General features: G+C 42.1%; 1 protein-coding gene across 3 annotated transcripts in view; it reads right to left on the reverse strand.

The window, feature by feature from the left end:
- The window catches only part of dsg2l (desmoglein 2 like), a 44,367-nt gene that overhangs the window by 12,645 nt on the left and 6,785 nt on the right, over positions 1–24,937 (reverse strand). For 2 of the 3 annotated variants that reach the window (XR_013120889.1, XM_076972637.1), the window contains exons 3-14: positions 23,552–23,707; positions 23,086–23,227; positions 22,815–22,981; positions 22,372–22,503; positions 21,233–21,418; positions 20,574–20,839; positions 19,501–19,643; positions 18,995–19,216; positions 18,530–18,763; positions 16,067–16,194; positions 15,349–15,603; positions 14,795–15,186 (exon numbers count right to left, since the gene is read on the reverse strand). Coding sequence is in view for 2 of the 3 variants with exons in the window: in XM_076972637.1 (XP_076828752.1) it covers positions 14,795–15,186; positions 15,349–15,603; positions 16,067–16,194; positions 18,530–18,763; positions 18,995–19,216; positions 19,501–19,643; positions 20,574–20,839; positions 21,233–21,418; positions 22,372–22,503; positions 22,815–22,981; positions 23,086–23,227; positions 23,552–23,707 (2,423 nt within the window). In the remaining variant the exon portion in view is untranslated. Of the gene's footprint in view, positions 1–287; positions 455–681; positions 824–3,142; positions 3,299–5,473; positions 5,597–6,905; positions 7,090–14,794; positions 15,187–15,348; positions 15,604–16,066; positions 16,195–18,529; positions 18,764–18,994; positions 19,217–19,500; positions 19,644–20,573; positions 20,840–21,232; positions 21,419–22,371; positions 22,504–22,814; positions 22,982–23,085; positions 23,228–23,551; positions 23,708–24,937 lie in introns of those variants that run through there. The other variant, XM_076972638.1, reaches the window with a different exon arrangement.

A 24,937-nucleotide genomic window follows, 5' to 3' on the forward strand; every position in this document is an offset into this window, starting at 1 on the left:
AGGGTGTAAGAGCAGGGGTCAGGAGCAGGGGGCAGGAATAGGGTGTAAGAGCAGGGGTCAGGAGCAGGGGGCAGGAATAGGGTGTAAGAGCAGGGGTCAGGAATAGGGTGTAAGAGCAGGGGTCAGGAGCAGGGGGCAGGAATAGGGTGTAAGAGCAGGGGTCAGGAGCAGGGGTCAGGTGCAGGGTGTAAGAGCAGGGGTCAGGTGCAGGGGGCAGGAATAGGGTGTAAGAGCAGGGGTCAGGAGCAGGGGGCCGAAACTGGGCAGAGCAGGATGGACAGGCCTACCTCACGGTCCAGAGTGCCCAGTTGGACACTGATCCTACCAGACTTTCGGTCGATATGGAACATTCTGGGCTCTGGTGGGATCTGCTGGCCAATGCTGTAGGTGACTGTTGAGTTTGGTGTGTTTGGTTCGTCATCATCGGTGGCTGTGATGTCAATTACATAGGTGCCTTGGGAAATGAGAGACCAGATATTAATTACAAAGTAGACATACAATGAATATAATGAAAAATACAATGAATTGTTAAAACAACAAATATTTCATTTAAATAAATAATGAAATCAATAAAATAATAATAATAAATAAAACCCTAACATGAATGATTGCAATATGTCTTAAAAAGTAAAAAGGTCCCCCTAAATGTGTAAAACACAGTAAAGGAAAGGACTGCTGTACCTGTGGGACTTAGTTCTGCAACATCACCGACCGGTTGAACGTTAAACACAGGTGTGCAGTCGTTCTGATCCAGGACCACGATACGCAGCACAATGTCCTTCTCAGCCTTTTCACCATTCGGCAACCGGGCGATCCCTTGTAGCTTAAAGACACAGATTCACAGTGTAAAAACCAACGTAGATGAGGATAGACCTTCTGAGAAGCACCAGACAGGTTTCCAGCTCCCAACAGGAGAGGGGGCTGCTCACAGCTCTCATCTCGCTGCCCGCGTTCCCCTGCTAGATGAGAGGGCTGTTTCCCTGCACTTCTGGGTTGTTGTCTGTGCTTACACTGACAGTTTGGAGTGCCCAGCGTCCCCGTACCTGACCTGTCCTCTTCTGGGGACTCCACTGCTCTGCTGGGGGACGTCAACACTCATGTCGGTAATGACAGTAATGATATGAAAAGGTGTAATGGGGAGGAATGGCTTCCCTGATCCAAACCCAAGTGGTGTTTTCTTATCGGATTTCTGTGTTTATGCCAGTTTGTCCACAACAAACACCATGTTGAAGCACAAAGATACAGTATGCATAAGGCATCATGACACTAGGTTACAGCTTACTGATTAACTTTGGTGTTTTGTCAGACACTCGGTTAAGGAGAGTAGCTTGTTTTTAGCATTTACCTTCTGTCACATTGAGGACCCCGGCCCCTCCCTTTTGGGCGTGTGTTAACGTGGTCCACGTGCTCTGTCTGCGTCAGTGGATTCCCGTGGTTATGGTTATGTCGAGTGATAATAAGTCTCACCTGTGAATCGTCTCGTAATCACGTGGGGCCAATGTGGTTTGTCTATTTAATGTGCGCTCGCGCAGTGTCCTGTGCTCGTCGTTGTCTAAGTCTACACGTTTCGGTGTATATGTGTGAGTGTCTATCGTGCGCTATTGCGCAATCGTCTCATAAAATTAAAAGTGACCGTCTGTTACGAAGGAGTCTGTGTCTCATCCTTCACCACGACCCCAGCGTCACACCTTCTATGTGTTCTCTGTAATGACCTTCCTTTATATTCTGTTTTCTGTGAAGCACTTTGTAAACTTTGCTTAAGATAGTGCTATACAAATAAAGTTTATTTATATTTAGGGTTCACGTATGAAGTGCAGGAATCCTATTATTATTATTATTATTATTATTACTACAATTATTAAACATAGGTCTCACGCCTCATGGGGTGGAGTCCCAGAATTTTGTGGTGTGCCACAAAGAAAGCAGAAAGAAATGAGCAAACAGGAACTGTGTGTAGGATTGTACCAAACATCTCCAGCCGGAGGGGTGTGGCACATGAATTTGACAGACTGTACCATTCATACCACATTCAAATTCTTGGCACTCGCTGCACAGACAGATGAAACCACAGCCGACAGACGCAAAGTGCTTGCATTATCCTAACAGCCCAATTGAGTGCTCCATGTTTTTTTAAACAATTACAGACAAGAGTCATCAGTATTTCTCAAGAGTTCCAGCTTAACAACACATTTCTAAACTTTTGTAATTGAGTTAACTGTTTTTGATACTGTATTCCATGCATTTTTTCAAACCCCTCTCCTCTGTGCACACACACAAGAAAAGTGACAGGCAGGAAATCTCAAATCCATGTTGAGACGTTTCCACATTTGTTAATACATTTGGATAATGTTGAAATTTGTAGTTAGTGATTACAGAACCATGGATTGTCGCCAAAACGTTTTTAATCCGCGGAGAAACTATTTCAGTGACACCTATCAGGATGTGAAGACAAAAGGAAAGTTTAGACTACGCGTTCTGAAAATAAACCCTTTATATCAAATTGTATTGAAAGCTGATATTCCTAGGAAGAAAGGACACACTACTGCGTGGTTTCTGAGGAATCTCCCACACATTTGATGATGACACATTCACTGTATTATTGTTGAAAGGGTAAAACAGCAAGCGCCCTCGACCCCATCAGAGTTTGGGAAATTGAAAATTCTCTTGCTGAATCTTTTTCATTCTATTTTTTGTCTACAGTGTGAAAAGGCCTCATGCCAACATAACGGGTAGTGGTATAATGGCTACGGACATAAAGCAGGCAGACTTACACAGCAGTGTTGTCTGTCAGTGAGCAAAATCAGACAACAACAAAAAAAAACGTACTTTTCTTGACAGGGGCTCTTAAACGCTATAAACTTGTCTAATATTTTTTTGTTTTGTTACTGGTCTGAATGGTTTTCCTTACCTTCAGGTTTTTTAAAGGATATTTAAAATACTCTTTATAAAACTATCATTAAACAGTGCACCACATCAGTTGCATGACTTATTAAAACAAACTAAAATTCAGATAAACAGAATTTTAGTTTGCTGTAATACATATACATACCCTCTTTCTCCTGTTATATTCAACTATGGCACTATGAGCTGTGTCATCATCGTTACCATTAAAGATGCTATGAGGTTATCTGGATGAACTCACTGTGAACGAAGGAGTTTTCTCTCTGTCTAAGATTCCATGTATCTTCACGAGGCCTAGCTTCTCGTCCACGGTGAACAATCCGATTGGATGTTCAGATGCTCCAGGACCTTCCAGAGAGTACCGAATCGTTGTGTTGGTCTCCTCATCCGAACGGATCTAAAACAGAAAATATCAATTTTATTTTTAACCACTATTGTAACTGTATGCTGCATATCAGTGGTCATAGTCCACACAGCATACAATATCTACCAACCACAGTCTGAAGCTCATCAGATAAAATGATGCAGTCAAAGACTGCAATTCAAGAATCTTGGTAAAAGTTAAAACATTGTTAATAAAGTTATGAGTAATACTAAAATGGTTCGTATTTTGGGTTCGTAAAGGGTTCGTATTTTGAGAATTGTATTCTTTATGAATTGCATTTTAATGTGAAACCAATCAGCTGCTAAGCCCATGCAAATGTTATTCCTTAGTCTGGGTAAACAACAAACTATGGATACTAAGCGCTAAGTTTGCTCTTGCACTGATGTCTTAAAGCAGTCCGTTTAATTTTGACACTCATAAAACACAGGTCTTTTCCACATGGGGTATTATTGGGCGTTACAGGAAGTGTTGCGTACTCAAAGATATCTGAAAAAATGCCAGAAATGTTACATGATCTCATGTGACTTCACTGTCTATCCTCTGGGACTTTTAACTGGTGTGCTCTTCCTCAATAATTCCACTTGATACAGGCCTACAGTGAGCTGTATATATTTCTGTAACCTTGTTTAAAAAACATATCAAATAAAAACACAGATAAATTTTGTGCAAATCCCTTGTAGCAGTTTGTGTGTCGTTAGCTGTCTCGTTGAGTTAGCGTTAGCACAGCAGGAGGCCGTAGCTGTGTACATACCCACATGTGTCATACATGTACATACCCACATGTGTCATACATGTACATACCCACATGTATGTGGGCACAACGGCTCAACACGTTCTACATGGCCATGTCCACCAGTCACGTTCACCTGACCATTCCCCTCCCAGTCTACGGTCACGTTCACCTGACCAGTCTACGCTTCTGTTCACTGCCTTGCTGGACTGGGTGTTCAAGCTTGACTTCAACCTCTCTCTTTCTCGCTCAGATGTCCCAAGGACGCAAAACAAAATGTGCTAAGATGTCAGCATTGACAGCTGGTCTGGTAACCTCTGATCTGGACAGTTTCACTTTCTAAATCTCGACAACTTTCCATCAGGGCAAAGCACAAGTAATAACTTGGTTTTGAAACCATTTAAACACCTTTGGAAGGTGTTAATATGGTACTATTAACATATATTTTTTCAGAGAATGCTCTTGTAATTCAAGCACTTACAAATATGGCTGAAACTGAAATGCCATATTTATCTAAAGATACATAAAACATCCAATACCGCCCTTAAAACAGGTCACTCGTGAATGAGGAGTGGAAACATGCCGCTGGAAACATGGTATAAGTGTGGAATAAGACAAACGATCAGCCAACTAACACTGAAATCACTGACAAGAGATGTGTAACTTTAGGGCCACCTATAGTAGAAGTCCTCTTAATAAATGTTCAACAGAGTATAAGACCATTTACCAATTGTTTTGCTCATTTTTGTACAGAGTAACAGCAGTGAGGTGGTAAGAAAATATCGTCACATCCACATTCAAACTTCTTCTAAGTAAGCACTGGATGAGGATGAATGAGATAAAATGCAAAACCTGATTTGCTATCAGTTGTTCAACCCGAAAAACAGGTAACAGGTTGATTTCACTAGTGACTTTGTTTTTGGGTTTATTTCCTAGTTTTAGCTCAGGATGTTTGCCCTTGCAGTAAAATCCCCCTGCTCTCATTGGCTGCTTCTATAGGAGACAGAATGGATAATGTGCAGTGACACTCTTCCGACAACTGATCCAATGACTGTAGAGTGGGAGTGTTGCAGTGCCAATAAGCTTGTACAATCACATGGTCTAACAATGCAAACATGCCACAACAGCAGGAACATGACTGCAGACTCAGACAGATCGTGTATATGTGGACTGGCATAGAAACTGGGGTTTTGTTTGTGTTTTATGTTTCCAGTAATGATCACTTAAAGTCAGTGTTAAACCTACACAAAGTATTTACTTCTGTATTTACCAGAAAAGCAGGGTGTTGAGCTGAAAACCATATATATTGTTATCTGAATAATGAAAACTTCTTTGCTTTGCACGTTTCCCCTCTGTGTCTGTGTACAATATACAGGAACTACAGGCGACGCCTCGGCAGCAACGTGCCATTAAATGACCTTTGAAACAGAGACACAGAAATGTTGAGTGGCTCTTACTTTGGAGATGAATTCATCATTGGTGTAATCCACGTTCTCCAGAAGTTTTTTAGGAGGGATGATCCACTCTCTCTTCTGTCTCCTCAGAGTCTGATCACCTCCAGCAGCCCCGGCATCAATCACCTGTTCACACACATTTTGTACATTTTGCAGACTAATACAAAAACCTCAATCATGTAGTTATGGTGAGTCAAAACATAAATGCTTGGAAACACCTGTCTTTTAGATATCTTTCATGGGGTGGTTCAATTAAAAATAAAATGTTTGCCCGATACAACGGCCCTGTCTCGGTATTGTCGAACACTGTAAGATGTTTGGGTGTTTAGGTGTTGAACACTGTAAGATGTCCCAATTCTTCCCCACCTCAAGCTTCTGTTAACATGTTGACATGACCGGACAATTTGTAACGTTGCATAGACAAAAGCACCATAAAGCACGTGCAGAGAACCATTTATAATTAATACTTAAATTTCTATATAACCTCGTGCATCTTTTCTCGTGAATCCCACCTGGATTACACAAGCTATTTGCTTTAGATAATCTACTTAAACCGACTCACAGGTATATTAATGTATGCAGCAAATAACTAATTATCTGGTGTTTTGGCTTTAATAAGTGTGGACAAGTGTCCAATTCTTCATGTAATGTTAATGTTAAACAGAAGACCTTTCCAGATGTACAGGCATCACTTAACTGTGCTCGGGACACTCCGAGATTGTTCAGATAGTGTGTTATAAAGTTATAACACACTATCACATAGTGCTGGGAGAACTGGGAGAAGACCACATCTTACTGGTTCCTGCCAGGCAGCACTGGTTTGAGTGTAACATAGCAGGCTTTGTTATGCGTTGTTAGGGTGTTTCAGTTAGTGTTACTGCAGGGTCAACACTGGGCCAACCGCAGTCCTGTGATAAGAAACTCGGGGGCTTTTTTAAAGTTATTACTGTACTCCTATAAATTCTCCATAATAAACGCCTATAAAGAAGACGGCGGTTGTATGAGATTACATCCCAAACAGGTGGATTACAAATGAAACCTGGTCAAATATCCTGTAACACAGATAAACTAAAATTTGTAATTAGAACAACCGAGGTCTATCCTCTGGTTTGATTTAGGAATAAACTATTACGAATCCAATATAATAATCTGGATTTAAATCTGGCCGTAACGCAGTGTCGCATATATAGAGGACTAACGCAAACAACCAAAACGAAACAAAACGTGTCACCAAATGTCGGAAACCACGAAGTGAACTGCGACGGAGCAGGTCTGATAACGGTACATTATCACATTAGAAACAAAACCCAAACAACACGTAACTATTTATTAGGAACCAGTCCGAAGAACCGTTACAAAGTGAGGGTGCACGACTTCCTTTCCGTATAAACCTTGCACATATATTTTATTTACTCGCAGAAAAGAGACAACATACCGTAGCCGCAAATGCGATGACAAAAACGAGCAGTCTCGCCATTGAAGTCCTCCAGAATAACTCCTCAAACTTTGAGCCTGACTCCAGGACCGAGCTGAACCGCGACTGCCGGTCCAGAGACGGTACTAATGTGAAGATAAACCTGAGAGCGACCTTGGGCGGGCCTGCGGATTACGACGGCACTTCACTGTCATATGTCACAGGAAGTTACTCTGATGAATGGACGAGGGGTGTTGGTACAAAAACGTAATTATTCAGACCTTTTTTATGTTTGTGACACCCTTTTTGAGACAGGCAGGAACCAGTAGCAACATGATTATTGTTCACGTAACATGTTTGCTGTGTCTTTTTCTCATGGACAGGTTCTGTCCGGAGCCATGTTTACCAATAGAGCACACAGCAAACATGCATGTTGTCCATCTCAGTGGATGTACTAATGCTGGCCGAATCACAGCAGTACCAAAGTAGTTTCAGAAATAAGTATCAATGGGTGAGGTGCAGACTTCAGAGCACAGTGTGAACGGCAGACAAGGGAAATGTGTAGAAAACACTGATTTCTTGCTAAATGAATGTACAGTTTGGGACTTTGGCTGTGGTGGTATTCTCAGATTAGATTTGTGCTCAATGGAGTGTCACACATCACCAGAGGGGGGCCGATCCTTCAGGCCACGGGAGATAGAATACAGGACAAATACAGTTCACCTAACATGGTCTCTGTCTGTCTAAACAGTTTCTCACCCACTCACACTGTACCTACACAGTCTCTCACACACATTCACACAGTATCACCCTCCTACTCATACCCCTCACACACACAAACTCTCTCTCTCTCTCTCTCTCTCTCTCTCTCTTTCTCTCTCCCTCTCTCTCTCTCTTTCTCTCTCCCTCTCTCTCTCTCTGTCCGTCTGTCTGTCTCTCTCTATCTTCTGTTATTCCTCTTTTTTACCACTTCTCTCCAATTCTCCAATATACTGCACTGACAAACTGTGCTCAAGATATGAGGTGGTGCTGGGTGTAAGCTGACGAGTGCTTGTGATCTGGGCTGTTTTCTGGGTGTGGCAGGTGAGGGAGGCATAGGTAGCACTCAGAGGCAGTGAGGCAGAAACAGCCAGGGTTAGTCATCTGTTCCCATCACAGCTGAGTGAGAATATGTGTGGGGGAAGAGAGAGAATGAATGATGCACAGTCCTGGGGTGGATGTTCGTGACCCTGCACTATTTACGTTTGCTGGAAAATTCTCAAGAACTGAACGCGTCAAACATGTTTTGTCTTTTACGACTAAATAGTTTTAATTTGTCCAGAACATGTTTTCCCTACATTTACACACAGGTCCGTCATCGTGTGTGTGTTTTCTGTGTCACACACGTATGTGTGTGTGATGAAATTATACGCTGCACTACTCTGAATGTGGCAGTACAATCCAAACAAAGGTCTCTTCTCCACTTCTGTTAGGAGTGTGGACATGGTTACTTAAGCAACTGTGATTGATGATTAACTTTTACTGTGGCAATAAACACACAGGCAGAGCTTAGAAACTGTGCGGAACGGCAGATTAGGGGAGTCCTATGTTCGCACTTGCATTATATTTTTTCAGTGCTGTAGCTCACACAGTGCTGTAACATTTGCCAAAGACCATGCATGCACTGTCTTGCACACAACTGTCATCTACAGAACGAAAAAGATCTAGATTTTTGTCCTAAATCCTCCCCTGAACTGGTCTGTCACAGTGGTAGTGGTCTGGCACAGTAGTAGTGGTCTGTAAAAATAGCAGTAAATCATTGAAAGGCGTGTTGATCCTCATTATCGGTCCTTAGGATTGTGATTGGTGATGGCCTAGTGGTGAGAACGTTATAATGTTGTTCTGTAGTTTCTGGTCAACACACAGAGCAGTTTGTGTGGAAAATGCCAAGACGCCAAGCTGTGACACGGATGAACGTTCGGGTGTTTGCTTCTCACAACATATAAGTTGCGTCATTAAGGATCTGAATGGATTTTAAATGAAGAAATATCATGTCCAGCTAGCTTGACAGATGAGTCTAACACACCCTGAGTGATCAGTCTTTCACAGGAAACCTGAACCATCGACCAACGCCCAAGTTTACTGTAGGTCTATCTAAAACATTGCACCAACGCACCGCAAAGACTCCAGAAGCCCCAGATGAGCTTGCTTCAATGAGTCCACTGTTAGCTTAGCACTGAGCTGATATGTGTTCTGTAGGACTGAAAAGGAACAGGAAATTAAATAGGAAATGAATAAGAATTTAATAAGACTTAATAAGACTCCTTAATGTGAGTTAAAGTATATTCTAGTAAGGGGTTTTTCGTGAGCGATACGATTTTAATGAACGGCTCTTTAAAATTAAGGACAGGAACCGAGTCACACCTCTGCGATTTATTTATTTGTTTGTTTATTTTTGTGTAGTTCATATCGGCTTTAATGCCCCCATCCGCTTTGCGTCAGTGGATATAATCAGTCAGTCAAAATGAGTGTTCAGTGTTGAAATTAAACTCCGAAAACACTTTCATTATCGTCTTCCTCCATGCACCGAGAGCCGAAATCCAGCTAGAGAGAGAAAATTCAGCAAAAGGGCAGTGCTGGAAAAAGTAATTTAGAAGTTATTTTTTTAAATATTTTTTTATTTAAATTTTTAATTCTAATTGTTTTCATGCATGAATTGTAGGCCCAGTATGGCTACAAGTTGTACAATGATACAAACTTTATTTAATTGCAGTCATTCAAAAAAAGAAATTTGCTTAAAACTGTTGCTATTAGAATATACTTGTCAATTTGAATACTTTTGAAATAAGTATATATTTCTCTCATTTAAGTGATGCTTAAATTAGGCCTACATTTAAGTCAAGGTAGCAAAATTAGCATTTTTTAACAGCTCTTTAAAAGGATATATTCATGTTGGGTCTAAGCTACAACTAGAAACTAGACCTAGTTTTAGTGGCTAGGCTAAAACTAGAACTAAAACTAAGCTTAGGGAACTAAAGGATTAAGTCGACACCATAGTGTTACCTCGCCAAGAGTCAGATGACACCTGCTCTGCTCCTCGTCAGTTAAAGTAAGTAATTAATACCAGTTCCCTTATTTATTACTGAAATGCTTGAGTAACTTTCCCTGTTCTGTTGTTGACACAATTAAACTGCTTAGTGTTGTGAACCTGTTTACAGATTCTGAGTGTGTGTGTGGACTGTTCAGAGACTCCAGGGAAATCTATAAACTGGGAAGCCAAATCTGTTGATGAAACACAGAGTACAAACACTGTGAATCCTTTTTATCTTATTTTATTGCTATTTCATTAATGTAAGATATTAGAAAAATGTAATAGCTAAGTATTGATCTGATTTCAAACAGACTATTTAGATCAATATGGTGTAAGACAGTGTTTCCCAACCTTTGTGACATACAGTACTTCACATTAAAAAAATCACAAGTCACCAAACAAAAATCTCACAAAAAAGTATATTTATTAGAAATCAGTTGAAATTGGATATTCCTGATAGTTTCTGATGCCACTCTCATGTGCCGCAGCACAGTGGTTGGCAAACACTGTTGTGGGATCACCCCACCTATCCTGTACGATGTGAGGATGGGGGGGAAGGGTTTTAACTTGTAACTCTCATAATGTGTACTCTGGGGCCATGAATGTTGGACATTCCCAAAGCCCTCCTCGCCTTATGTATCTATGGCCTGCTGCCATATATACAACCTTAGGGTTCTGTTAGTGTCTCTCTGGCCCTCCACACTAATTAGGTAAGGGGATTAGGCCTAATTGCACTGGGACCAGGGACCCAGATAATTTCACGGTCCAGTCTGCCATAGTATACACTACTTTAATGTTGCCCCTACTAGATGAGACCAGATCCCCCATGCTACACATCCATTAAGCAGAAAACACATCCATATCCTTGTGATGCTTATTTATTTAATTTAATTTCTTTGCTTGGTCAGAGTAAAATGTCCTATCTTGATCAAAGCCTCACACTCCAAATGGTGTTTTCCTCTATTTTAATTGAATTTAACCAGGTAGCAACTGTGCTGGTTAACGTTGGTCTAAACAGTGTGTGGAATCGTTTGGTTTCAATTTAACTTTATCTTGGTTCATTTTATTTTATTGTTGACATTAATTAATCAGTAAACTTTGCATGTATTCATTACATTGTTCACCATGGCACATACGTTTTTAACCAAAAGTCACTAAATGTCACTAAATTATACTTGAGAGTGAGACTGATATTAATTTATCAAAGAAATTAATCATAAAGGATTTTCATTTCCCTATATATTTAGGGTGGTGCCCCAGTGTTAATTAATAAATTTAACACATTTTGCTTCACATTCAACTTGGAATAAAAGCAATGCACCATTAACCTGTGCCATCAAAATGTATGAATAAGTGGAACAAATTTGAATTGAATGAAATTCATTTAATGAATTATCGTTCACTGAATGAACCTCATAAGTACAGCGTTGATACTTCTCTCCCAGTCCTGATGAACTTTTACAAAAAAACATCGGGGTGAATTTTAGCACAAGCAACTACAGACCTGTTGATAAAATATATTCTGTATCTTCACTAATTATATTAATATGGGTATTTCCTTACTTTTGAGACAACCTGAATATTTGTACATCAAATTCAAAATCTAGCCCTTGCCTGCTTTGTCTCACTACTGTGTAAGCTGTAGTGGATTTCAGTCATGCGTGTGTGCTGGTCCTGTATGCAGGGTGAGAAATCGTAGGATCACGACTTTTATCTCCATAAGAGATCAAATTAACAGGAAACTACTATAAAGCATTTTCACTGGAATTTTAAAATAGGTGAAAGCAACATAACATTACACAAAGACCTATAATTACATACACTTGTAAACTTTTATAATTACATACACTTGTAAACTTTTATAAGTACACACATTTGTGTCTTTAAGTGTAAAGGTTACAATGTTTTCACAACTCTCTGGCAAAAGAGATTGTTCTAGAAAGTCCCACTGGACAATGTACATGAATGACAAGTTTGAGAAGCCAATATTCAGACACTCATATTCAGAGTCCTACATTTATCAACAATGTCTGAGAGCACAACAGTTCATGGGCTGTGTTCCAGTTCACATACTGGATCCCTCCCCCTAGTCCCCTAGATTAGGGGGTTCTTATTCCATATGTTCCATATGTGTTTGGGGACACTCCAGTACCAGCATGTGATTGTCAGCCTGCATGTAAGAAGGGAACAGAGATCTAAAATATGTAGAGATGTTTTTATTATTGATATGAGAATGCATGAAGTCCAATGGTTACTGTTAAAACTCTGCCGTGTGCATGTGTGTCCATGTTTGCCAGGGCTGGGGTCTGCTGGCACTGGGGTTTAGGATGTCAACACTGGACAAAATTCTGTACCGAGTGATATTTTGTGCTCACCTCTCACGCTCCCATGTGCCACTGTGACATAACAATGAAAGGGTGTGTCCTTTCACGCACGCACTGTATAATTTATTTTTCTTTCCATCTTTCTTTCATTGGGTGTTCTATTCATTCTTCTAAGAAAACGAACGCGGGTTATTTCCTCATTTCATCTGGAATTAACATTTAGAACAGTTCCTAAAGTTATAACTTATCTTAATTCAAAGGATTGACTTAACTTATCTTAACTCAAAGGACAGTCTACCATGTAGACTGTACAGGAGTAGTGATTTTTGTGAGACTGCAGTGAACTTAGATGGTATTTTGAATGTGAATGGTATTTCTCACATAGGGTATGGAGAATGAAGGGTGTGACCCGAAACATGCAACCGTGTGTGTGCACAAGCTTACCATGGACTATGGCTTCAAGAAGCTTTATGACAAAAGGAATGGCCTTTCAACTGGCCTACAAGTTTGTTTAATCTGTTTATCCACTTGTTACACTAGCAACCTGTGACTGTGGTGAACAGCACTCAAAGAGCATAACAAACACAAAATATGTCTAAACCAAAAAATATATATAATAATTACTTGAAATCAATCAAATAATTTTTCACATGTACAGAACTGTTTTGTCATTTAATTTGAAGAGAATCTCCATCTCGTTTTTATAACAATTATTTTTTTTATGAAGTCTATATTAAAATTTCATCTATCACAACCATTTACCACATTTAAAATGTATTTATTTGTTTCAGATGTATTTGAACAAAAAGTTCTGTTCACAGTTCTGCTATAAACCCAATTAAATTTTGATAGAGCAATAACAGTATAAGTGATTCTTCTTATTATGAAGTACATATTGTACAAATATACTGTAAATCAACCACTTACACACCTCACCCCCAGAATACAGCTACTGCACTAAATAAATGTTAATCATAGTCATAAGGAACCGATCACACCACTAACGTCCATTAGAAAACACAGTTATCCAGTTATACACTTACAGCACAATTTTTTCTGTTAAAAAACTCCTAAAAGAAAAAAAAAAAATATTCAAGTGTGTCCAAGATGCGAGATGTTCCAGTGTACTGGGGAGCGTGTAGGAACAGAAGACTGAGAAGATGATAAAACAATGATGGATACTGGACTTGGAGTTGGTTGGAAGACAGACAGTTTGATAATAGTGTAGCCACAGGAAGACCCTATACGGATAAAGAATTTCCACACATGGCTAACATCTGCAAATGACACATTAAGAAGGACAGGAGAGGACACATGGTTGTGTGCTGGTGTTAGATGAAAACCAGCACGTGTGTTATTTACAGTCTTACCGCACTAGGCAGAAACACGCTCAGGAAAGACACAGTCAGTACATTCAGATATTCTACATTCAAGGTGAGTGAAGCTCTATACAGACAATCATCCATCTCACTAATAAAACAAACATTATTCCAGATCTACCAGTTGGTGGCACTAGGGTACATTTGCTGAACTTTTCATTTCAAGTACATAAGTACATAACATCTGGCGTGCAAAATATATCAAAAATAGCCACTTGTGTGTGTGTGTGTGTGTGTGTGTGTGTGTGTGTGTGTGTGTGTGTGTGTGTGTGTGTAAATGGGAGGTGGTAATTTTGTGGAACTATTTCAATACAGAAAGCAATATAGAAATATGTAGTTACCTTAATTTTCAATTGTTAGATTACAAATTAAGAGTAATTTGCAGGTTTGTTTTTGTTGCAATGTATCTGTTACATGAAATGCTAACCAGTTCATAAAAATGACCTTATCTAAGTACATGAAACATGAATCTGACTGTTTACGTCTCATGCTCCTGGATTACCTTACACACATTACCTGTGTGTGTGTGTGTGTGTGTGTGTGTGTGTCTAGGAGGTGGAGATAGACTGAAAGCTCGTCTTGACTACAGAAACCCTCTCTTCTCTGACCTCTTCGTGAGCGCCGCCCTGTGGCACAGTCATAAGCACTGCATCCTGCTGTGATGATACCAGAACATTCGGTGAGGTGCTTCTGTCCCGTAGCACCGTGGTGACCTCGCTGGGCACGGTGGCATGCAGGCCCCCGAGCATGTTCGTCCCCACAGTCACGCTGGACTGTGAGGAGCTCTGCCTCACCTGCAGGGGCTGCACAATCTGAACCTGCTCCCTCTCCATGACCCGGAAGCCCCCGGACCCGGGAGGGCTTCCCAGGACGGGAAGCCCCAATGAGGCGTTCGTCTCACCTGCAGCTCTCTGGTCCATCAGCACCATGTTCTCCTGCACAGCCAGGACCGGCCTGGCGGCCAACAGCAGGGTGGGGTGGGCCTGTTGCTCCACCACGTAGACGGGTGTAGAAGCGTAGTACATGGGTGTCTGCTGGAGGAGCAGGGTGTGGCCGGACACCTGAGCAGGATGGGTGAGCAGAGCTGACGATGACGTACTGATACTTCCATGATGATTGGTGGCTGCGATTTGTGAGGTGGAGGTGGAGGTGGAGGTGGAGGTGGAGGTGGAGGTGGAGGTGGAGGTGGAGGCGGAGGCAAGGGCGGAGCTGCTTGCCTCGATGTGTGCCCTGTCCATGCTACCATCCGCTGTGATGACACGTGTGCCAGATGGGAATGAACTAACAACTGGTTCTGGTGCTGGAGCCCGGACAGAAGTGCTGATCTGGGTCTCGATGGCTGAACCACAGCAGATCTCCGCGAGGGTCTTGAACTTTGGCCCAAGGTCATCGAGGAATGCCAGGCTGTCTTCCTCATGCAGATCCTCAAAGATGTTCTCCAAGGAGCCCGTGTAAGAGTCGTGGTCCTCATACTCGTAAACTCTCAAGGTCTCACCCTTAGAGTGCTGCTCTGTTAGGCTCTTTGCTTTCTGCAATAACACACGTGACATCAGAACTCTTAACCCTTCAACTCACACCCTATAACAGCAAGCAGCTACACCAACAATAAAACACACACACACACACACACACACACACACCTGCTATTACTCTATATATTAAACTGCTATATTTGATCTGAATGTACTAACCTTGGAATAGTAGCTGCCTAAAAACCCTTCAGACAGCGCGATGCCCGTCATAGCGCCCGTCCCCTTGATAGTCGCCATGGAATCGGTTTGGTCAAAGTAGCCACCGACATGGTGCCCCGAGCGCCATTCTCCTGCTGTGGTGTGTACGCCTTCTTGTACCCCATTTTGCCACTCCCATCTTTTCCCTCCAGAAGATTCATGTTTGCTTTGATTCATGCTCAGGGTGTCGGGGGCGAACTGCAGGGGGAGAACGTCCTGTCGGGACACAAGACGACGAGACGCTCACTGGGCCGCCGGCTGAGGGAACCGGGACAGATTGTGCAGCACATCTGTGATGTGTGGTCAAGAACTTTTACAGAACTTGATCACTTGCTTAAAAATGCAAAATAATAGCATGTGTGTTCTCATATATGTATGTTAGATGTGCCATTTGACTTCAGTTCTGTCCTGCAAAGCAGTGGAACACATGGCACGTGACCTTTGCCCCACTGGTTCAATGATTCTTTTGAACAAAAACGAGACATCTTTATTGGACAGCTAATATGATTTTAAAAATTATTATTCTTTAGGGTATGTCCAATAATATGTGAGAAATCACAACTCCATCCTAGCTAAGAGAAGGATGAAGAGGACTCCATCATCTTGGGCGGTGTGTGTCAGTGTCAGGGTGTGCTCCCTAGGGTTAGGGTTAGAGCTACCCTAACCCTAAGCACCCTACCTTGTCCTCCCCTACGCCCTCGGTGTGGTAGGTCATGAGGTGCTGTGCCTGGTCTACGGGGAAGGCCCGGAATCCCGCTGCAGTGGCCGCACCGCCACACAGACACATCAGCAGGAGCAGAGGAACCACTGTGAACACATCCAACACCTCTCACTACACGCCCAGGCAGCCCTGACCACGCCCACCTCCCCCTCGTGTGTGTGTGTGTGTGTGTGTGTGTGTGTGTTCGGCTGTCAGTGATTCGGTTGGTTCCCTCTCACTTTTAATCTGTGTGGCTTAAAGCTTTTCCAATGGATGTCTCATTTGATTGGTCTGCTTAACTGACTTGAACAACCACGTGTTTCATCTGAGCCTTTTGCCTAATTGACTTTACCAGTTCACTTTTGCACATGATCTGATTCAACGTTTCACATCGTCTGCGGTCAACTCACTCCAGCAGAGTAAACGGAATTGATGAGCATAAACCTGACATTTCATATACAAAAACTGGTGGCGATAAATTAAGGGTCATCGTAAAACAACAGAAATCTGAACTACTCAAGGGGTTCACAAACGCTCAAGCAGCACTGAATATACACCAACATTGTATACAACATTACATGTTACAACATTATATGTTACAAAGCCAAAAATGGACTGGCCCCTCCCTACAAGATGTCCATGGTCAAAAGCCGATCATGATGTCCATGGTAAAAAGCGAACACTTAGAACCTCAAGCTTGGCTCGACTTGAAACTCCAAGTCTCATGGAAGACAAAGCTCCAGACTATTCTCCGTCCTGATTCCAAGATGGTGGAACGATCTTCCATTAGCTGCTAGGACTGCAGTCTATTGCTATCTTCAAGCGTAGACTGAAGACTCACCTGTTTGTTGAGTTCTTACCAGAGCACTAATTCAGCGGATACCGCTTGTCGTTGTTCTTAAATTGTATGTCTGTCTATGGTTATTTGTGCTTCTTGGCAAATGTCTAACTTGCAAAACACTAGGTAATGATATTGCCTCCTGTAGTTTAGTAGTAGTCTAACTCAATGGTGTCTTGAATTCTGGCCTATCCGTACTATTTCCTAGGATGAATTCTGTGATCGGATGCAAAGCACTTTGTAAGTCGCTCTGGATAACAGCGTCTGCTAAATGCCGTAAATGTAAAATGTCATGTAAATTATATACAGCATTATATACAATATAGCAAACTGCTTATAGTAATTCTACAAATAATAAATGAATGAAACTTGAAATGACAACACTCAGACTGACAGAAGTGCAGCTCTCAGACAACCAAACCTGAGAGAGCCACTTTCTGTTTCAGATAGCTCTGCAAAGCGGCAGCTGACTACCTATGGTGCAAGATACGCAGAGATCAGGTCTGTCTCCAAGTCACAGTGTTCATGCTGTGTGTGGGTGCATATATATGTATGTGTGTGTGTGTGTGCATATGTGGGTGCCTGTGAGTGTGCATGGATGTGTGCGTGTGTGTATATGTATGCGCGTGTGTGTGTGTGTGTATGGGCTGCAGAACACGGACTCACAGAGCAGGAGTAGAAGTGTGTGTGGGTGTGCATGGATGTGTGTCTGTGTGTGTGCGTGTGTGTGTGTGTGTGTGTGTATGCGTGTGTGTGTGTGTGCTGCAGAACACGGACTCACAGAGCAGGAGTAGAAGTGTGTGTGGGTGTGCATGGATGTGTGTGTGTGTGTGCGTGTATGCGTGTGCTGCAGAACACGGACTCACAGAGCAGGAGTAGAAGTGTGTGCGTGTATGCGTGTGTGTGTGTGTGTGTGTGTGTGAGACTCACAGAGCAGGAGTAGAAGTGTGTGTGGGTGTGCATGGATGTGTGTGTGTGTGTGTGTGTGTGTGTGTGAGACTCACAGAGCAGGAGTAGAAGTGTGTGTGGGTGTGCATGGATGTGTATGCGTGTGTGTGTGTGTGTGTGTGTGAGACTCACAGAGCAGGAGTAGAAGTGTGTGTGTGTGTGTATGCGTGTGTGTGTGTGTGTGTGTGTGAGACTCACAGAGCAGGAGTAGAAGTGTGTGTGTGTATGCGTGTGTGTGTGTGTGTGTGTGTGTGTGTGTGTGTGAGACTCACAGAGCAGGAGTAGAAGTGTGTGTGTGTATGAGTGTGTGTGTGTGTGTGTGTGTGTGTGTGTGTGTGAGACTCACAGAGCAGGAGTAGAAGTGTGTGTGTGTGTGTGAGACTCACAGAGCAGGAGTAGAAGTGTGTGTGTGTGTGTGTGTGTGTGAGACTCACAGAGCAGGAGTAGAAGTGTGTGTGTGTGTGTGTGTGTGTGTGTGTGTGTGTGTGTGTGTGTGTGTGTGTGTGTGTGTGTGTGTGTGTGTGACTCACAGAGCAGGAGTAGAAGTGTGTGTGTGTGTGTGTGAGACTCACAGGGCAGGAGTAGAAGTGTGTGTGTGTGTGTGTGTGTGTGTGTGTGTGTGTGTGCGTGTGTGTGTATGCGTGTATGAGACTCACAGAGCAGGAGTAGAAATCCCAACAGCATGGCAAAGACTCCTCCTGATCCCAGCCTGATGCTGGAGTCCCACGTCCTCTTGGACCTGCAGTGCCTGGTCTCCTCACACGTGCACACAGTCACGTGGAGCTGCTGGACGTCGCTGCAGAACTTCCCCTGCTGGTCTCGGACCTCCAGCCCCACTGTGTGGTGTCCCGCCCACACGTTCTCCTGAGCTCGCAAAATTGCCGTCGTAGCTGAAGAAAAGGAAATTTCCACACACATTACAAACACTAACAAACACCAAAATGAAGGGTTTCAGATTAGAATATCTCACATTAACATATGACTCCTAAACAATAAGATACATAATACAATATCACGTCAGATCAAAGAGAAAATGATATTCTATGACATGCATCTGTCTAACAGGAGAAAAGAAATCTTACATGTATTCGGTGTTATGATGTCATTTTTGTTAAACTAACCATTGAGGCGCTCGATGTTCCACTTCTGCTCCATGTCTGTGGGAACCACTTTGAAATCGAAAGGTTCAGCGTTTGGGAAGGCATCTCTGTCCATGGCAGTGACATACAATGCGCTCTCTCCAGAACAGAGAGACTGGGCCGTTTGGGTCAGAACTGGACAGTGGTCATTGAAATCCTCCACCTGTATTGCAATGGTGCCTGTCGCAGTTTTCGGTGTGTCCTCTGCAGATAATAGCAGTTATGGGTGTCGTGTTCCAACACAGATGACATGAGAAATTATATTATTACAGGTGGCACAATGTTCAACAGCTTAAAAACACAACATACAGAAACTAGTGCAAATACAGACGAGTTCACATCATCCAGTGCAGTGTTGGCGAACGCCAAACAGACAGATACATTAATATACGCTGCCAATCTACATCTCCGTATCACAGCTCTACACCTTAACCTGTTGGGAACACGTTCAGGTCTCCAAACACACCGCCACCGTTTGCTTTACTCACCATCAGTGATACAGATGATTTGTGCATAGTATGTTCCATTGACCAGATACTTAGACTCGCGATCTGGTAGTTTGTTGAGACTGATCTCTGCGGTTTTTTCATCAATGTTCAGCCAGTTATCCACATCTTGTCCTTTGTAGTATCTGCAAAATAGAAGAACAATGAACATCTTTGGCTAAGGTTGATCATTGTTACAGTCTTGGCCTACACAGCCTGACTTTAACCAGTGAAACTGCACCAGTGCCTCTAACCTCAGCTCCATAACTTACGTTTAACCTACTCCTCTACTCCTCTCCTCCTCTCACCTACTCACGGTATCAAGATCAGACGCGGTCTGCTGCATTAGCTGACGTCACGTGTCTCGGAGTAAACAAGCACGAGGTGGATACTTATGGACGTCTGGAAAAATCTGTCAAACATCAAGGACTTTCTCTAAAACTGGGGTGACGAGGTTTCTACGATAACAAATGGAGAGAATAGAGATGTAAAACTCTTCTAACTTTCTTGTCTATGATAAATTTATTGCGACACTGTTGCCTGGATGTTCTGGAGCAGGACCTCCCCTGCATATTGATTGGACTTACCTGTCTCTTCTCAGGAAGATCATAAGACGATCATAAGAAGATCAGGAAGACACCTGCCTGTCTAGCCTATTGCAAAATATCGCCACTTACAATAGCCTCCTAGTGAGTACTAAGTGTTTCCTGTATCTTTCTTCGTAACATCTATTTTGCTAATGTATCCGTTGTTTTGGAGTTGTTACTCGGGGTTTATATGAGCCTTGTCTTGCCACTCTGGTTGGCATTTTCAATGACAACTCTGGATCTGGCATACTGTCGATAAAAAAGAATGACCATACAAGCTCTTCTGTGCACGCCTGATCCTTCACTGCGTGTTAAATCGATCCTGTTTACTTTGAATATATAAAACTAATTAAAAAATTAGTTTTATCAGTCATTGCATGTTTGCTAGTTGGTAAGCTCTTCTTGCGCTTTGCTCCTGTCTGTAGGTATTGTCATATTCTGTTGTTGTATTTCTAGTTAGTGTTGGGTAATAGGCTGTGACGTCCTTACCTCACATTGGTGGCAGCTTGGAGCGTGTCGCTGTCTATGGCCTTGTAGGTGGTTATAACCTTCTTCAGATCGATGATCTTGTGGTCCTCTGAGATGGAGATGACTTTGATGGCAGGCTGGAAGCGAGGGCCCTCAGGAACATTGAGCACGTTGACCTTAATCGGGTATGTGGTGGGCTCACGGATCACCACGGAGGAGTGATACTTGGCTTTGTTTGAGACCACCACCTTCAGGTTGGCTTCTTTAAGCTCCTCGTAGTCAACTTCCTTTGATCCAAGGAAAATATACGTAGGAAATATAAATGTGAAATATAAATGATTGTGTTGAAAAAGGGTGTGGCTGTGTGCGCGAGTATAGATATAGACTGAAAATAAAATGTAATATTTAATCATAATATGTAATTAAGATCATAAACCTTAACCCTTTAGTATTTGAGTGTTATTTGTTTGGTAATTGAGTTTCTACGTTTCAGATGATCTTTGGCCAGTGTGTGAAGTACAGTATGTTAAAAGGCTAAAGCAATGGGAACGTTAAGTGTATCGAGAGCATCGTAGGTCTGACTGGTCGTTGACAAACCTACGTGCAAAATGTACTAAAATGTTCACCATCACACCAGAACGTTTAGTGATGTAATGAGCATTATGTGTTTACTGTCTCACCTTCGTAATCATCAGGACGCCTTCGTTGGTGATGGGATCAGTAGTGATGTTGAAGTAACCTGCCTCGTTACCCGAGACAATCGTATAGACGGCCCGCCAGTTGTCCGTGTTGACCTGATCCTTGTCATTGGCTTTCATACGCATCACTTCTACACCGGCTGTGTTCTCCTTCACATTGACCTCGTACTGTGTACACACACACACACACACCATACAAACATTCAATGTTTTATTCAGCTTCTAATTGTCTTTTTTTTAAATAGGTTATATCGCATGCACAGTTGTAAGTGTATTGAGTGACTGCAGAAATCAAAAGTAACAAAGTAACAATGTTATTTTGTCCCCTCACACTCCACACTCCCCTCACACTCCACACTCCCCTCACACTCCACACATTCACATTCTCCCCTCCATTACTCACTACACACATCTGATTTCCTGTAGTTCTCCTGGGTTCTCAGGAAGCTCCTGTCCTACGTTCATTCTACACGTTGTTCTACTACTGCTGCATTTTCATACTTTTTTTATCCTTAATTTTGAGACAACTTGTGTACATGTATATTTATGGCTATGCATCTTTCATATAGCCAAAGAATTAAAGTAACAATAAAGCAACAAAAAAATAAAGCAACAAAAAGTATATCGAAAATTACAACAAAAAACAAATTAAAGTAGAAATAAAAACGTAAATGTCACGGGACATGTCCGGACCCCTCCTTTTTGTGCGTGTGTTTATGTCGTCTGCGTCTGGTTATGTCCATGTTTGTAGTTCTGTGGGTGTGGGTCGTTCGTGGATATGTTAATCGGTCTCACCTGTGCCTCGTCTGGTGATCACTGGGGGATTGTGTAGTTCGTCTATTTAATGTGCGTTCACGCAATGTCCCGTGCTCGTCTTTGTCTAAAGTGCGTGCCTGTGAGTGTTTCATTTTGAGTGCTTGCGCTACCCGCGTCGGACTTTATTCGTTGTGTGTGACAATAAACGTGTTTGTCGATATCAAACACTCGTCGTGCCTGCTTCTTCCCTCCGTAACAGTAAAAAAGTCTAATATAGATGTAGATATCAAGTGTGTATATGATAAATGTAATATATGTAATAAATATTGTGAAAGCCTGATAAAAAAACAGTGCAAGCTTCTTACCGAGGTCTTCTCCAAGAAGGGGACATTGTCGTTGACGTCCAGCACGTTGATGGACACAGTTCCTGTGCCAATGTTTCTCGGTGGAGGACCGTTGTCACTACCATAAATAATCAGTCTGTAAGTCTCTTGCGCCTGTGAAGACAAAGAAATGTGCTGTTCAGCCTGATCTTAACCACCTCAATTTAGAGTTTAGTATCTGTTGTATTATGGGTATAATTCTCCATTCACTCTTTGAGACTGAACCAGTGCTCTTTGTGTGTGGGCTGAGGACACACAGGGATATATATACAAATACACTTCTGAATTAGTTTTATAGCTCAGTTGACGGATATTGAGCATCTCTGCACGTTCACCTAATTCACTGGTTCAAGTTCTGGTTCAGGTTTTGGGGGGGGGGGGGGGGGGGGGGGGGGGACATGCCACAACAAGATGGACACACTCACCTCTCGGTCCAGTGTGTCCATTTGGATGCTAATCCTACCAGTTTGACGGTCAATATGGAACATTCTGGGCTCTGGTGGTATCTGCTGGCCAATGCTGTAGGTGACTGTTGAATTTCGTGTGTTTGGTTCGTCATCATCTGTGGCTGTGATGCTCAATACACTGGTTCCTTGGGAAATGAAAGACCAGATATTAATTACAAAATTGTTCTTAAAACATATAGTTCATTTAATTAAAATTTGTAAAACACAGTAAAGGAAAGGACTGCTGTACCTGTGGCACTTAGTTCTGCAACATCACCGACCGGTTGAACGTTAAACACAGGTGTGCAGTCGTTCTGATCCAGGACCACAATACGCAGCACAACGTTATTCTCAGCCTTTTCACCATTCGGCAACCGGGCGATCCCTTGTAGCTTAAAGACACAGATTCACAGTGTGAAAACCCAGTGTCACTTAGGAGTGGGGACTCTGCACCCTCCCCTGGAGAGGTGCAAGACCTTCTCACAAACACCAGACAGATCTCCTGGATCTCAATCAAAATTCTATCTTTACTGGGTTCAGTTTCACTTTTATTTTTTGAAGGGTGGGTCTATAATGTTAATATAGAATGTTCGATCATTAAATTACTCTTATTAATTTTTCATTTTCTGTGAATTAACTACAGTCTTCTGTTTAAATAGAACCGTATCAAAGTAATCACAATTAAAGATGCTATGATATTATCTGAATGAACTCACTGTGAACGAAGGCGTTTTCTCTCTGTCTAAGATTCTATGGATCTTCACGAGGCCTAGCTTCTCATCCACGGTGAACCATCCTTTTGGATCTTCAGATGCTCCAGGACCTTCCAGAGAGTATCGTATCGTTGTCCTGGTCTCCTCATCCGATCGGATCTCAAATGAACAGAGAAAATAACCAATTGATATACTATACAATGCCTGTGGGTGGTCATAGTCCACATAGTATACAATGTCATTATTACAGAATGACTACAAATACTGTTTTGGTAAAATAATGCAATCCAAAAATCTTATTAAGAGTTGACAAAGTTATGGGTAATACTGAAATTGCAGTTGTAATTACCCAGGGTAATTGTATTTTCAGAATTGTAGTCTGTCTGAATTGCATTTTCATGTGAAACTATGAACTATTAAGGCCAAAGCCAATGTAATTATTTTATCTGGGTTCACAGCGAACTACGGATGGTATACTATTATTAAGTATATTAAGTATTACTAAGTATGAAGTAAGGCTGGGCGATATGGAGCAAAAATAATATCTCGATATTTTTTAGCTGAATGGAGATATACGATATATATCTCGATATTTTTTCTTCCCAAAAGGTAATAACAAAGAGACAGTAATAAGTCAAATCTACGTCCCAAATGAGTTGCGCAAAGAAGAGAGGCAGGACAGGGCGGAAGTTGTTAAAAGAGAAACTCAAGTAAATTCACTATTCACAGTGTTGTGCGTGAACGAGTTCAAAAGAACGCGTTCATTGAACACGCTCATTTTTTCGTGAACGTTGAACTGAACGAAACACATTTTTAAATAACTTGAACGTGAATTAGTTCACATTATGTGTCATGAACGGTAGACATCACTGTAAATGAACATTGGAATTTGTTTCCATTGAAAACTGAGTGACATCTGTTTTCTCTTTTGAAACGCAACGCGAGAAAGTTCCTCCCTCCTGTATTCTCGCTGGTGCCGCTTAAATCATGCATCACCAGACAGAAATGGTTTTGACGTTGTGTGCGCAATGCATTGTGGGCAACGTAGTGTCCGCATGAGAATAGTTAACATACTGGCTAGTTAATAACATACTGGCTTCCGCACGACGTTACCCGTGATGAATTGCAGCAGAGCGGGGTAGGCATAGCACGTATAAGAACGTATAGTGATTTCTAGCTTGTAGTTGTTACGTCTGGCTCCACCCCCTTCTAGTCTCGTCGTTTTTATGTTTTCCTTGTTCTTGTTACGCCCCTCTGTTTCAGCTGTTCCGTGTTAGCTCGTCTTAGTTTTACAAGTGTGTGTGTGTGTGTATTGCCTATGTCCAGACTATACCTTCAGGGATCATTGTCGTTTCTTTATCTCCTACTTGGTGTGTATATATAGCCTAT

Source organism: Brachyhypopomus gauderio, chromosome 14, assembly GCF_052324685.1.
Source record: "Brachyhypopomus gauderio isolate BG-103 chromosome 14, BGAUD_0.2, whole genome shotgun sequence".
NCBI classification, from domain to species: domain Eukaryota; kingdom Metazoa; phylum Chordata; class Actinopteri; order Gymnotiformes; family Hypopomidae; genus Brachyhypopomus; species Brachyhypopomus gauderio.